The sequence below is a fragment of the Filicampus tigris genome, chromosome 12, assembly GCF_054856515.1.
Source record: "Filicampus tigris isolate MCC_2025a chromosome 12, RoL_Ftig_1.0, whole genome shotgun sequence".
Lineage (NCBI taxonomy): Eukaryota > Metazoa > Chordata > Actinopteri > Syngnathiformes > Syngnathidae > Filicampus > Filicampus tigris.
In genome coordinates, this window is record NC_141228.1 from 24,057,281 (window position 1) to 24,072,028 (window position 14,748).

Genomic DNA, 14,748 nt, shown 5'->3' on the forward strand with positions numbered 1-14,748 from the left:
AACAAACAAAAGAGATAAAGGCTGTGAAATTTCACACATTGTGATATGATGGTGATCTACCATCCGGGTTACACATGCAATCTAAAAAGGACATTTCTACAATATGTTCCCTTTAAAACAAAGCGAGATGTGTTAAGCGCGTATGAGTATGTGGACAAATGATATAACTAACGTTACATATTTGAAATATCTGAAGCTCAATTGAGCGTCTTACTACGATTAAAAGAAAAAAGAAAAAAAAAGATACACTTGCACGTGTATGTAATTTTGCCTCCCTCCTGCAGGTGTCGCCGTTACTGGCAGCTCCAGCGTCGAGAAAGACTCTCCCCTCTTGGTGGCCACGTGTTCTTCTGCTCTCCTGCCATTGGCTCATTCACGGCCTCTTCCTGCTTCGTATTGTTTGGATTCTCAGCGTCAATTTGCTTAGGGTGCCAGACGCTGCAGGAAGTCTTGAGGTAAACCAGGGCAAACTAAACCAACAGTTGGAAGCGGTCGCTTTGCCGTTACAAACCCGCCCGGATAAAAATGTCTCAGTGTCCCGAACCTGCAGTCATCGGCGTCGGTGCGATCGGAGACACCAAGAAGGAAAGGAAAGTCGCTCTCATCACCGGCATCACCGGACAGGTACCGAAAAGCCTCCTTAGTCCTTAGCTGCACCGACAACACCATGAGCGGTTATAGTCAAGTAAAAAACGGAAATGCTGTTTTTACTTGAGATCAACTTTTACATGAACAAAGAAGCACAACAAATGCTAGACCCCGCAAAGAGGTTGCCACTCTAGCTCTTACTCTCGAACAGTGGACAGTTTGGTGCTGCTCAGTCTCTGCAAAAATCAAATCAGATCGAATGTGTGAGCACACTTCTGTTGTCTTCACACATTTTGCAGCCTTTTCTTCCACGACAGTTAACACAGCTCTCACACGAAATGCAATTTTCAGAGGATTTCGCACAATGTTGTTCCGACAGCCTGTTTGATGTTCTGCATGCAGCTATATCAATTGTCGAATGGATAACTTCCAGTAGCAACCCGATATTGTGCATCTGTCAGACTGGATTCCCTCGAGTCATGCCTTTCTTATCACGCACCCCTCGGCTCAATTACATCACCTTGTCAAGGGTTCTTGGTCCATCCGTCGGCCAATCACATGACATGCACGTCACAGCCCTCGTCGGCCTGCGTTCTACAACCAGGCTGGAAGAGGTTCTGAGGGATGGTTCCACTGTAACCGCACGGCCCTGGAAAAGTGAGCAGGCGGGGCGGAACCGGGCTGTTTTGTGCTTGCGTCGGTACAGTGGGAAAGGGTGCACTGCCCCCATTGGATTGGGAATGAAATCCTTCCCCAAGCGGAGGAGTTGACCCCCAAGGACGACTCAGGACACACCGGAGAGACTGTGTATCCGCTGGCCTTGGAACTTGAGCACCTTGGGACAAAACGGTCGGGAAGGCGGGCGTGTGAGCTTCCATGCGTAAGCTGCTGCCCACACAAGCCGACCATGAGTAAGCAGAAAAAGACGCCTACTTGGAAGCAAGTGACTGAGGCTTGTATTTTGATGCCGCCACCAGAGGTCTCTTCAAAATCTTTTCGCGTTCGCCCAGACGCGATCATATTGTTGTCCGGCGACTCGACGCAGGAGACAGGCATGCGCGCATCTCGATAGACCATCTGACGGAAGTTACCTGCTCGGCCAAGAGGTCGCGGCGGTCATAAATTGCTCGACTGACTGTTGGCCGTAAATTGGTAAGTGGCCCGCCGCTTTGTCGAAATAGCTTTGACTCAGCTGTCAGCGTGAAGTCGTGGGGTGAGAGGGTGTGAGTTACGAGAGACCACCTGAGTGCCAAGGCGGAACTGGGAGGCCTTGTGGCCGATTGCGCTCTCTTATGGTCGGGGGTTAGGAAGAGGACAGGTTGGTCCTCGCCGGCTTTACTACTTTTGCCTTGAGGTTCACACTTGGCGCTTCGTCTCCATGGGTATGGTCCGCCGCCATACGATCCTCCGAGGCCTCCTTGGTCTTTGTTTGTTGGCATTCGATGAAGTCTCTTGATGCGTTCTCTGTTTGCAACAGAGGATGTTGTGCCAGAAATAACAGTCATAAAAGTAAGACTCCATGCGCACAACTCCTCTGTCCCTCATAACGGCTGTTGATGGCTCCTTCAAGGCTGATTCATCAAGGCCAATGCCTGACATTAGTTTGGCAATGTTGGCAACTGTCAGGAACTACAACTGCGTCGGGAAAGATGAATGATGTCGCTCAACAATGAATGCAGTTACTGTCTCGACATGGGAGCTTTCAGAGCCTCCCACAATCGAAAAGTCCCTGTCAAACTACAACTAAATAAACACTATCAAGCCCCATCGAAACGCAGCTAGAATTCAACTGACCGGACCACTTGATCGGTAATCTGGCCGATTTGAAAGTCAGGTTAGGATTCCAAAAACATTGTGTCTGGAAAGGGCGGGCCGGCAGTCTAGCACCCGCTCGACGTCCGAAGGACACGGACGGAAAGGCGTCGTCGCATAACGATTAGACGGGGACGTGGATGCCAGGACTGCCAAGTCTTCAGCCCCTGTTGGATTTGTTCATGCCATCATGAGCGCGGAGCACACCTACTCACTTTTTGTAAGGCCAGTGGAAGTAGGCAGGCTACGGATTGGTCAGGAGGATTGTCAACAAACACTTGAGTTGAGTAAGAGTCACTCAAATGTCGAGTGTTTGTGTGTGTTTTTTTTAAGGAGGCACACTGTCAAACCTCATACTGTGTGTCACCTTCCCATCTTGAATGAGTAGAGATTTATTTCCACGGCAAGGTTATTTCCTGACTAAAATGAACGATCACGGGCACGGAATTCCCTGAGTCTGATGTTTCCTCTCATTAAAGTTTGTTCTTTTACCAGCAGGGGGTACCAAACCTCCAGTATTGTATTCTCACGTATCCTTTTTTTCTTTTTGTTGTTGTTTTTGCCTTAAAACAGGAGATTGATGTATGTTATGTAGTTGTTGAAACCAAATCATTCATTTTTACTTTTGCGTCACGTTTGGACACGTCACAGGACAGTTTTGTGCAACACACGGTGAATTTAAGAAAAAATCTGATGATTATATGAAATAGAAAACCGATTTTTAGATTGTTTATTGCTTGTATTATTTTTGAAAATTAGGAAGTTGCTCCTCAAATAAAGTGATGGATTCGCAAAAGTGCTCCGCAAAGAAAAATAATGATTTGGATTGTCGTAACTGCAAAAAAAGAAGAAATGAAATTGTCACAGGGTGTATTTAGTTGTTTGGTCTGGTGGTGGCAGGTGAGCCTGGAACGGCTCATGCGTGTTTGTGTGTCCACGCCAATAGTCAACTCTGCATAACAGGAAACAGTGAGGTGAGGCCAGGGTTGATGGGCTAATGCGGCTTTAAAGGAGCTGCTTGTTTTGAAACAGAGCTGCAGCTCTTCAGGCATTTTTTTCCATATTGGTCTGGCATGGAACGCTTCGACCCTGGCACGGAGGGAGGAAAGCATGACAGCCGCTGCACCGGCGCTGAGTGCGGCCTACCTGGACTTTTCTCCCCGTCGGCTCGTTGCAGCTGCAGGTTGCGCATTCGCTTCCACCTTTTGACAGCGTGTGCGCATGCGGACCTCGGAGAGCGCAGGTGTCAAACTCCGGTCCTCCAGTGCCACTATTCTGCGTGTCTTATGTTTCCCTCCTCCAACGCATGCAGCTGGTTCAAATGATCAGGCTCGTCATCAGGCTCCCGCAGAGCTCGCTGATGCGCTTTATTTCCCGACTATGGATGTCGCCCTTTCTTCAAACCGAGGGATCAGTGCCAAAATGTACACTTTTGTGCATGCATTTGTCATGTTCATCGTATTTCTTAAGAACGTGCTGTGAGGCGCGTCATGTTTGACAATGTGATGTCCATGTTTTCAAACACACACTGTAACCAACGGCTAGTTTGTATTTGATCAACGTTCTTTGTTTTGACAATGGGTCGCGATTGGGGGGAAAATGCGGCTCCCGCGTTCACAACAGTTGAGACCAATGCTAGTTGAAATGACAAAAACGTCTTATTCGCAGGAGGGGATCCCTTTTTACCTCGCAAGAGTAGCAAAAAAGTGTGTCGTCTGTGTGCGGTGCGTTGCGCTCGACGATGGACTCTTAAAGTAGCTCACCCTCAACTAAGTCCAGAGATGAAGTTTGACCGTCTCCGCCTTAGTCCAAGTCAATGGCGGACTTGGCCCTTATGTGGTGCGGTCTCTCCAGAAGCAGGAGCTACCGGTGACTCAACATCCATCATGCTGGTCGGGAGAGCTTCGACTTTTCATTGCATCTACAGGCCTTTTTTGCCTTGTGTGACTTGCCAGACCCGGACTTCCTGCCCAAGAGTGCGTTTGTATACGTGCACATATGCGAGCGGGCTTGAGGGAGAAATGCCACGACTGGCTCCGAATGTTCCCCAGTGTCGCAGAATGTGCGGTTGGAAAGTCTGAGGATGGAAAAAAGACGATGAGTTAAATGGATGACGGGAACGAGACGGGGTTCACTCTTTCACCCGTGAATACGCACATGGAACACCATCGATCCTATGCGGGCCTGCAAGATCTCGGGAGTGCACTTTACCTTTTCCGGACGGTGGCGATCCAAGTCGCTTCAAGGGAGGGAGCTCTGCCTGTTCCGCAGGCCTAATGTAGCATCGAAGGCTTTTTGATGCCGGGCCATCCTGAGCCATGTTGTGCCATAGTCGGGGACTACTCGCTTCACTTTGATTTAATCCTACGGTACATAAAAACTCAAACAAGCCCCCCAAAAGTGTCAAAAGTCATTATTGTACACAGAAGTAAGATCATCGGCATAAATCAACAACTTGGCGCTCGGTGACTTCTGTAACTTTTGGCTGAAAAAACCCCATTTGTTCTCCTTGGCGTTTTCAGACACTTTATGATAGCTGGCAGGGTGTGGTTGTATTCATTGATTTGATCTCATTTTATTCCATTTTATTTTCTGGTTCTGTGATCTTCGTTTGATGTTCTTGATGCTATATTTGACTCATGTACAGCACTTTAGTCAACTCTTTAGGTTGTTTTTAAATGTGCTTCATAAACAAATTGCATTGGAAATTCACACGTTACAACAGCACACAGCAGTGTGTAAATGATAAGTGCAAACAAAATCAATAATATATAAATGAATAAAATAGCGAGTAAAAATGGTTGCGCACAACGATTTAAGTACGTACGTACAACGAGCATTGAGTGTATCGATTGCCATTTGTCATCTTATCCTGTCGTTTCTAGGATGGGTCATACCTGGCGGAGTTTCTGCTCTCCAAAAGATATGAGGTAAGAAAGAACGAAAGCCAGGCTCAAGCCTTTTTGTTTGAGTTGAACTTGAGTTTGTTTACTTTCTTACTTTGCTCATTTCATTTTACAAATGAGCGATTCGGTTGTTTTGGATTCACAGTGAGGGTGGTTCGCTTATTTTGCTTTTCTTTTCTTTGCGTGGACGTCAACAAGTGATGGGCAAATGTTTAATGTGATATGGCAGGTCATAAAGAGTAGTTAGATAATAAAAATCTCCTTTGTCCAGGTACATGTTAAATATTGCAAATATTAAATATTCAACACCCATATCGCACGTCACGTTGCATCCAATATCGCACAACCCTAATTTAGTGTATGAGAGTAGTCGTGAGAGTAGTCTATGACCTAATCCCTTTCCGTATATCAATGCGCTACGCTAACACTGACAACAAAGTTGCTGTTGTACTTGAGGTGGGCAAATTGGCTTCAAGCAGCAGAAAGAAGAACCTGTTGATTTGAAGCGCCAAATGTTACATAACGCTGATGCTGAGGTTGAAGGCCAGACGTGCAGGCGTGAAAACATGAAAGAGTGATGGAGCGTATAGGCAAGCAGGAAGTGCACACGCAGTCAACTTCGGAGGTTCATTTGGGGCATGCGCTACTTCCACAAATGGCCCTCGCTGGCGTCAGGGGCTGTTATCTTCCTTTTGCAGATATCCACCTCCCCCACCCCCAGCCTTTAACCTGCATTACGCAACCCAATCGGGGGGGTTCTTTTGGCTGACGTCGATTTGAGTTAACTCCACTTCCATGCGAATAAAAGACGCTAAACATGATTTTTCCTGGCCCTTTGCATAGATTTCCCTCAGTTTCTCTTTTCAGCTGCTCCCTTCCACAAAGTTCTGCCTTCATCGCGTCTTGTACGTCCTCAGGTTCACGGCATTTTGAGGCGTTCCAGTTCCTTCAACACTGGACGCATCGAACATCTTTACCAGAACCCGCAGACACATACTGAAGGCAGTAAGTCTCTTTTTCCTGCTCTTTGTGTTCAACATGAATGACATAGCAACCACAAGCAAGTTGTAAAAAGGTGACTGCAGGTGAATCTTTGACTTCTTTTCCATGCCTCGCTCTGTGCCTCAGCATTGAGGAGGTCTCTTTCTTACGTAGGACCGTTGAGTCGGACAAATGCGGCAGAAAACGAAATGAATCGTTTAAACGAAGCGTTACGTTGAATTCGTCTCGATCATGCGTTCCCACATCACAGTTGTTGTCCGCACATTGTTGGACATCATCATCTGGCGATGAAGCGTCGCTTTGTGTAGCCACCCTTGTTCCTCGTCACCGTTCCATTGTTTTGCAGCCGCTTGTTTGACTCTACTAAGGCTAGCGGCCATCGGTCTTGTCGAGGCCGGCGACACGAGGCTAACCTTCATGCCCCTCTATCCAGTCAAGCATGTGCCGGTCATGTTTTTTTTCTTGCGTCCTGTTTCTGCTGTTTTTTCCGATAATAGAGGTCTTTCAGTCTGAAACCAAAACATGCGCACAGCGAACCACAGTACACCGACAACAGCGGTGAGCCTTTCCCGAAGGTGGCACAAGAACCCGGAAAGACAACCAAAGGAGCGCAGGCCTCACTGGCCTCGGTTAAGGTCCGTGTTCATGACCCAACCATCAAAAGACGCTGGGGGAAATGGCACCGATGAGAGACTTTCAGGGCAACAACAGTCAAACGCAGTGGTGGCAATGGGATTGTCTGGGGCTGCTTCATTACCACGGGACCTGGATGACATGGATGGCATGCTATTATGAATGGAACAATTAATTGTGCCGTCCACCAGAAAATCCTACAATCCAGCCATCGGTTTGTGCCATCAAGCTCAAGCGAAACAATGACCCGGACATAGCAGCAAGTCCAAATCTGAATGGGGGGGGGGAAAAAAACCCCAAACCAAATAAAGGGTTTTGGAGTTGCCAATTCAAAGTCTTAAGTCTTAAATCTAATTGAGATGCTGTGCGATGACCATAAATTGGCAGTTCGTGTTTGAAAATCCTCCAACGTGATTGAGTGAAAACAATTCCTTGGATACGGAATAATTTGCACAGGTTTGCTTTAATGTGGATATGTTGCTTTTTTTTGTCAGATATGAAGCTGCACTATGGTGACCTGACCGATAGCACGTGTCTGGTGAAGATCATTAACCAAGTCAAACCTACGGAAATCTACAACCTGGGTGCTCAGAGTCACGTCAAGGTAGCAGCATCATTTTATCTCTTTCTCCCGGTAGCTCATATGAACATATTGCTTATTATGATGTGGCATTTTGACCAATGTAATCCCCTCCGCCAAGTGCGGGATTTTTGAAAGAAAAACAATTTATGTGGGGTGCTAAGATGTTGGCCAAGAAAGAAGCAGCTGCATTTGAGTTGATTGGTGGTTGTCTACAAGCAGGCGTTACTGGTTTCACGTTTCTCTGTCAGTGTCATTTAAAACGCCATTGTTCTCTCTTTGCAATGGCAGCACTTTTTATGGAGCCTTTTGATACACTTGATTCAATTCTACAGATTGGCCACTTAGCAAACATGTATGCAAAGAAAACCGCGTTTATTATGCGCACAGTGTAAATTGTGTGGACGGCTGGTCGGGTGCCATGCGGCCATTTGTGACGAGCACGCATTTATAGTTGATTTGGCTACGGCAAGAAATCCAATACCAAGAAGCAATTTCTGGACAGGACTGAGACGCATCAGTTGCTTAATCAACCAGCGCTTGGATCCAGACTAGCAGAGCCAAGTGGGGAAAACTCTTCCCAATGACTGCTAGCGTGACGACTCGCATCACATGGTTTGGTGTTCAGGCTGTCCTCCAACCCTTTCCCTGGCCAGCAAAGATCGTGTTGGAAAAAAGCACAACTGGACTTCCCTGTTCACCTCTTCGATGTTTGTTTTCATACCAGCAGCCAGTCACCACTAACACCTAACCCTCCGAACAACCGAGTGTACCGTTTCCTGGAACTGACGGCACAAGTGGCGTGGAGGATTTCTCTTTGCTCCCACTGGAGTGTGTCATCACAGAGGAAAAGATCAGTCACCCAGACGACATCTGTGTCTTGCCAGAGGCATCGCTCTCCTCCGCATGACTGGGAATCCCCTTTGACGCTAGTTTGTAATTGAGGCTTTCATCAATGTGGGTCGCAGCATAGTGTCAATGGCAACAGTTGAGACCCACTCACGGCTATAGCAAACGGACGGACGGACGGACTTTAGAAAGAGGCGTCTCTTCCTAATGTCCGTCAATCCATTTTCACGGCCGCTTGCGTGTTGAGCGGCCAGTCAGAGGGGCCGACCCCTTTAAGAAAAGGTTAGGCCAAGTCGCTGGCCTACAGATGTTGAGAATGAACTTTAGCTTGAGAATCGGCTCTTTGGTGCCAAGGGAAACATGTCTGCACTTTCCCTATTGAGAGTCAAGGAACGTATTGTTTGCGGTTGCCCTTTGCGGCTCACAATTGGGACTCACTTCTCGTTCTTTTTTTCAAGCAAATGCAAGTGCAAGTGTTGGACAGAGATGCACATGTCCTAATGGCTGAGTGTGGCTTGCTGTGGAGCCTTAAGTCAACACATCGAGACAATGCGTCGTAGCACTTGCCAAAAGCCGTTTTTCTCAAATCGAGGCTCAGTTTCTAAACGTGCCTGCCGTATTGTATGAACCGAAATAAACTGCTCGCTTGTGGTTTCACATATAGATGGCAGCATTAAGCCATTGTAGCTGACTCCCTTGGGACCTGAGCTCAGCAAACCCAAGACACCCAAAAACACAATTACAACACTGCTCTCTGTGTTGCTGAAAGAAAACGGTGTTAACTTGGCAAAGGTTATTGCAATCATCTTAAAACTGTAGATTATAATACATGGGTAGTCTTTTCTGAGAAGCCCAACTCTGCTGCTGCGGCGGCGTATGCGGTATTTAGGAAAATGATGGCAGATCGCGCTGATAAGCCTTCTGAGGACAAAGCCTCCTGCAGGTTCCGTTCACTCACTTGGTGCTCTCTTTTGCGCTTGTTGATGAAAACGTGCGACTGGCCGTTAAAAGCAACGCTGAGCCCCTCCCGGATGACCGAGCTTCTGAACCGATCTCTAAGGGTGAGCCTGGGCGCCCGCGATTGGGCTGCCCGTACCCGTCAGCTTGTTCTTGAGTCTCGCCCCGCGGCTGCTGAGGGTAGCGACAAAGATGGAGCGGGAAATCAAAAGCTTTTCCTTTACACTCTGCTGCTTCTTCGCCACGACACAAGTCGAATAAAATATGACACACGAGTGAAATTCCCAAAAGCTAAACGACATCTCTTAAAAACCGATGAAATGACGAGGAGAAAACTGGTCGACGCTGCGGCGATATCTGGCAAGTACTGGCTCCGTAGTACATGTGACGACAATCGTCTTTTTCTTAGGTAAAGAGTGGGGTGTCAAGCCAGAAGCCTCATCTTAGAAAGAGAATCATCCGAGCCTGGCTCCATTTTGCAAAAACACACCTGGAACTGGGACTTTAGTCGAGGTGCAGGGAATAAGGAACCGTTGCAAACTTTCAGTGTGAGCAGAAATCCTTCGCAAAGATTTGGTGTTCCCCTTCTAAGTGATACATTATTATATTTTAGCTCTGTCATTTTCCACGATAGGTTTTATTTGGATATAGCAATATAATAAAAAGATTCTAAAAACAGTCGTTTAATCATGACGCTAATAACGGTAATAGAAGTCATAATAATAATGATAATGAGAAGGATAAAGTGCATTTTTTTGCCTGGAATGTAGTGACCAGGCGCATGTCTCCCTTTAGTCTCCTTCTTCTTGCCTCTGTCATGTGCAAGACTGGAGAAGCTGCTTCAAGTTGCCCCGCCATTACAAACAACCCTTTTGTAAAGCAACACAAATATGCAGTACCTTTCCTGGGCCCAGCTTTTCCTCCGTCTCATCCAGACAGGAAGTGAGTTGCAGGATCTGTTTTTGGGAATTATGTAGATGAAGTCTAAGGTATCGCTGGAGTGGAAGCGATTTCCTATGCAAGTCTTTGAATGGCTCTCTGTGAGCCCGCGTGGGTATCCGCTCCCACGCGGGAAACCTGTAAGCCGACCCGGGCCGGGCCGGGCCGGGCCGGTTGTGGTCAGACTCGCAAAGTTGGCCCGCTCAACTATTCGTCCGAGGCCGAGCGTTGGACACGATCCTTGGCGACACAAATCACTAGCGCGCGCTCATCCTGTCACTTCCTAATTGACTTTTTGTTTAGCATTTCTCTTCAATTCGGTCCCTGCAGTCCTCTGACTTCAAAATCCCCTGCTCTGCGTGCATTTGCATGCGTGTGCGTGCGTGCGTGCGTGCGCGCGTGTAAAATATGTTCTCTGGAGCAAACAGCTGGGCAGCCAGAGGTTGCGCTTGCGGTTAAAGCAGGTTGCTTTTGGACCGTGGGATAGTGTGGGTCAGCTCAAGTTCTTCCTTCATGTGTCTCCCCCGGGTGGATCGTTATCCGTCAATCAAGTGCAGATTTTGTCGTCTGTCCACACCGCAGCCGTAAATAGCGGTTTTGGAGCTTCTGTCACTGTTTTGCCCGTTTGTAGTCGTGCATACTGTATATTGAGTGTCCACTCTTCGGTGGTCACCTTGCAGTTGTTGGCAAGTACCTCCTCCAGGAAATGTTGCTTTCTCTTTGCACCGTTGTGCTATGAGAGGTGGAAGGAAGGAAAAGCTTCTCTGCTGTCCTTTGTGGCGGAGAGAAAGTCTTTCCCTCCATAGCTGAAACTGGCTGTAGGGCATTTCCTTTGGCTCCCTCGCCGTGCTGCATTGGTTCGAGGCCACATTCCAACCCCCGTTCTCATGTACAGTAGTACACGTGTGTGTGTGTGCGTGTCATCTTCCACACCGCTTATCCTGTGCAGGGTCGCGGGGAGGTGCTGGAACCTTTCCCGGCTGACTATGGGCGAAAGGCGGGCTACACCCTGAACTGGTCGACCTGGCCCAACTGGCCAGTCGCAAGGCCCGCGCACGCACACAGCGTCACCGAGCGTCACTGAGCGGGAACCGATTCCACGCCGCCCGCACACAACTCGGGCGAGTGTACAGCGACTCGGTAGTAATGTAGTAATCGACAAGGATTGGACAGCTTTGTTGATCTTGAATTCTCAATTTGCTGGGCCATCCTACCAGCAGTAGGAACGCCCAATCGAAGTGAATTGGAATCGCAAACAACACGCGTGGCCCGTGACGAGAAAATCTGCTCCTTCCGAGAAAGTAAACATGAATGCAGTTGGGGAGTCCTTCGCTTCAGGTGATGCATTCCAAAAAGAAGAGCGAAAAGACAAAAAACAAGGCCGTGGGAGTATGGTGCTTGAAGCCAGACGGGGACTTTCCACACTTGACGGCACACATTGTGAATTTGACAGGCAGGCGGGCGATCTTCAACTGGGCCTACCTGCCCCGACGTCATTTTTCTGCTGCGGCTGCGTTTCACCACCACGTGCGTGCTCGCCTGCCATGTCCTCTTTGGTCTCGGTCGTAGCCACTGTGCCATGTGTTTGACTTGTATTTGCTCATCACCGTAGCTGCTGCAGCTGCATGCACACTCATGGCGGTGAACCGGCCTGTACACTGAGACAAACAATTCGAATCGGTGAAAGTAATGGCTGGATACGGACTCCAGCATTGCCTGGAACAACACGTTGAAACTGTATTTTCTCATGTAAGCGGAACAGAAGTGAATTCAATTCGGCTTCCGGTTCCGTTTAGCGAGTATGATTTGTTTTTTTTCTCTCCAGAATCCAGAAACGTCTGCATAGGCCTGCGAATAGCTCGCCGTTCTCGCATAAGTAGCACAGAGCTGCTCTTGACCTCCGGCGAAACGCCGGCAGCTGACCCAGTGAGCGCAGTGAAGCTTTCGGGAACCGTCTCGTGGTTTTTCTTCTTCGACTACGAAAGGTTCTGGGGGAACCTTTGCCCGGGTCGTTTACCTTTAATGCTCGCTACGCTAATAGTAACTAACAGAGGACTGCATCTTCTCAGTGGAACTATTTAATGGATGCCAGAAGGCCGGATCCACGGCCACGGAGCCTTTTCTCCGACATTGCGGAAGAAGTCTAAGCCCCTCCCCCAGACTCTGCCTAGCCCGTGTGATGACGTGTGACGACGTGTGACTCTCTGGCCTTAACTGAAATCAACGACGAACAGAAGATGCCCGGCCAGGAGCAAAGGTCACAGCGACACAACGGCCATGCTCAAGTCACCTAGCTCGTCATATGCGCCATCGTAGTTGTAACTCGCTAGTCATATCTCCCCCTGTTGAACTGGCCTAAAAGGCATTTGTTTCCCAGGTGTGTCCGATTACAGTGCAGTGACAAGCCGAACAACAAATTGTGCAAAATGAAGGTTTCAGATTTGAAATTTTGCCCGTTAAGACATTTTTATGACAAATGTCCTCCTCATCCAGTTTTGGCCCGCATGCGTTGGTGAAAATATAAGGTGCCTTTTTTCTGCACTTGGTTTATTAAAACAAAGTAACGCAAATCTGCCACATTATTGACAGTGCAGAGTGTTCCCAAAAAAAAAAAAAAAAGAAATGAAAAAGCCGCACAAAGCAGCAGTTGTTGCAAACAGATATGCAGTGTTAGAATAACATCAAGATTCACATCACGTTAAATCGTCCAACTTGTCAGCAAGCGTGCAACAGCGCATAGTTTGATGTCAGCCAGTGATAGTGCGGATAGATAACAATACTAGAAAATGTCACAATATCCACTCTATTGTCCAACCCTTTCTTTTTTCTTTTTTTCGTTCGCTTGTCTGACTATGATGAATAAATTGTACTTGAACTCCGATTTGGGCCGACTCGACAATGCTGTGGAGAAAGTGCGAGCATGCCTCGGTCTGCGTTAGGCACCTGAGTGAAGTCGTAGTTTAACACGTCCGTTCACTCCCGCCCACTCTCGCCAGCATTCTTTTCACGTGTGTGTCGATAACCGGCGCGAAAAACCGTGCACTTTCACAGTGTGTGTGCGCGTGGGCATGTACAGAAGACTCATGATGTTGGAGTGCCCCGGTTCAAAACAAGATGGAACTGGAGGAGAGTCTCTGCCATCACTTGTTTTTTTCCCAGAGTGTGCTGTTGGCGTTTCTGTGTGCGGCAACCGACAGCACGCCATTTGAACAAACACTCCTTTTTTTTTATCCAAATCAGGCCAAGGGTGTTGGGAATTGTCGTTGGAAATTGTCTGCGCTCAATCACAGCCTGAAGTGTGGGCCGTATAGACATCACATCGGGTGCTGGATTTCATCCCCGGCCCGCCTCTTCGGTTCCTGGTTGTTCTTGCTGCCATTTCCCGCCAGGTTCACTTTGGCATGTCAAATGCTTGCTCAACGGGATTCAGGATTGACATGGCCGTTGCAAAACATTCCAATTGTTTGCCTTGAAAAAGGTCTCGGTTGCTTTCGCAATCTGCCTTTGTGTTATCGTCCGTCACCTCCAATGAGTTGTGAAGCATTTGACTGAGTCTGAGCAGGTACGGCCCGAAACACTCCGGTATTCATGGTGCTGCTTTTGTCAGCTGATCAATACGTGATGGAGCCTCCAAGGCCTTTCCGGTGGCATCCGTGCAAACCGCTGTAATCGCTGCGCCGCTCGCCAGATTTGGATGTCGTCAACATCCTCAAGGTGAAGCTGAAGCACTGCAGTTGAAGCACATCGCGCTCATTTCATTGCAAATCCATTCTGCTGGTGTTAGAGGCAAAAAGATGGCAATTGCGTCGGTATTTCCGGACACGACTCAATAATGCTGATCGTTGGGATTATTCGAAACAGACCTGACGGCTTGAAGCGACTCGTGTGCAAATTTTGCATTCCCAACGCAGGATGAACGCAAGTTGTAAAATTCATGTTTAGCATTCAGAGTTTCACGGCAGAACGGCGGCCTCAAGCACTTCTCGTCGTTAATATGTTGAAAATAAGTCATTTGCGGGTCTCCAAGAAAAAGATGGTGAATCGAAAAAAAACTGTAGCGTTAGTCGTCGGGTCTGGAAATGAATTTCTGGTCTAAAATTGTCTTTTGTCAAAGACTGGAGCTACTTCTGTATTTTCTCCCCACTCGTTTCTTTTTTTTCAAACGCAAACGTTTCTTTCAACACAGTGACTAGAAGTCAGTGTAGATTTTTGGGGGGGAATGTATCTGTCAGGAAGTAATAAAACTCCCAAATGCCGCACGCGTGCCGTGAACATTTTGAACCTTCTAAAGGGCTGACTTTTTGGGGAGGGAAGATGTTGTGTGCTCGGGACCCCCGATGTTGACAGCGGCCGGCTGACTTCCCAGAACAGAACCAAATCTACCAGGTCGACCGAGGGGCCGCTCCACAGCATGCGCGCGCGCACTCTGCCGATGTCACACCTCGGCTCCGCGATGGCCGACGATGGAAGCGTGCTGGCAAT

The 14,748-nt window shown here is 48.0% G+C and overlaps 1 protein-coding gene across 1 annotated transcript in view; it reads left to right on the forward strand.

The window, feature by feature from the left end:
- Nucleotides 1-371: 371 nt before the first annotated feature.
- gmds (GDP-mannose 4,6-dehydratase) overlaps nucleotides 372-14,748 on the forward strand; it is a 69,521-nt gene continuing 55,144 nt past the window's right edge. The window contains exons 1-4 of the mRNA XM_086048414.1: nucleotides 372-624; nucleotides 5,286-5,330; nucleotides 6,224-6,311; nucleotides 7,436-7,545. Of these exons, the coding sequence (XP_085904540.1) occupies nucleotides 526-624; nucleotides 5,286-5,330; nucleotides 6,224-6,311; nucleotides 7,436-7,545 (342 nt within the window). The 5' untranslated portion in view covers nucleotides 372-525. The remainder of the gene's footprint in view (nucleotides 625-5,285; nucleotides 5,331-6,223; nucleotides 6,312-7,435; nucleotides 7,546-14,748) is intronic.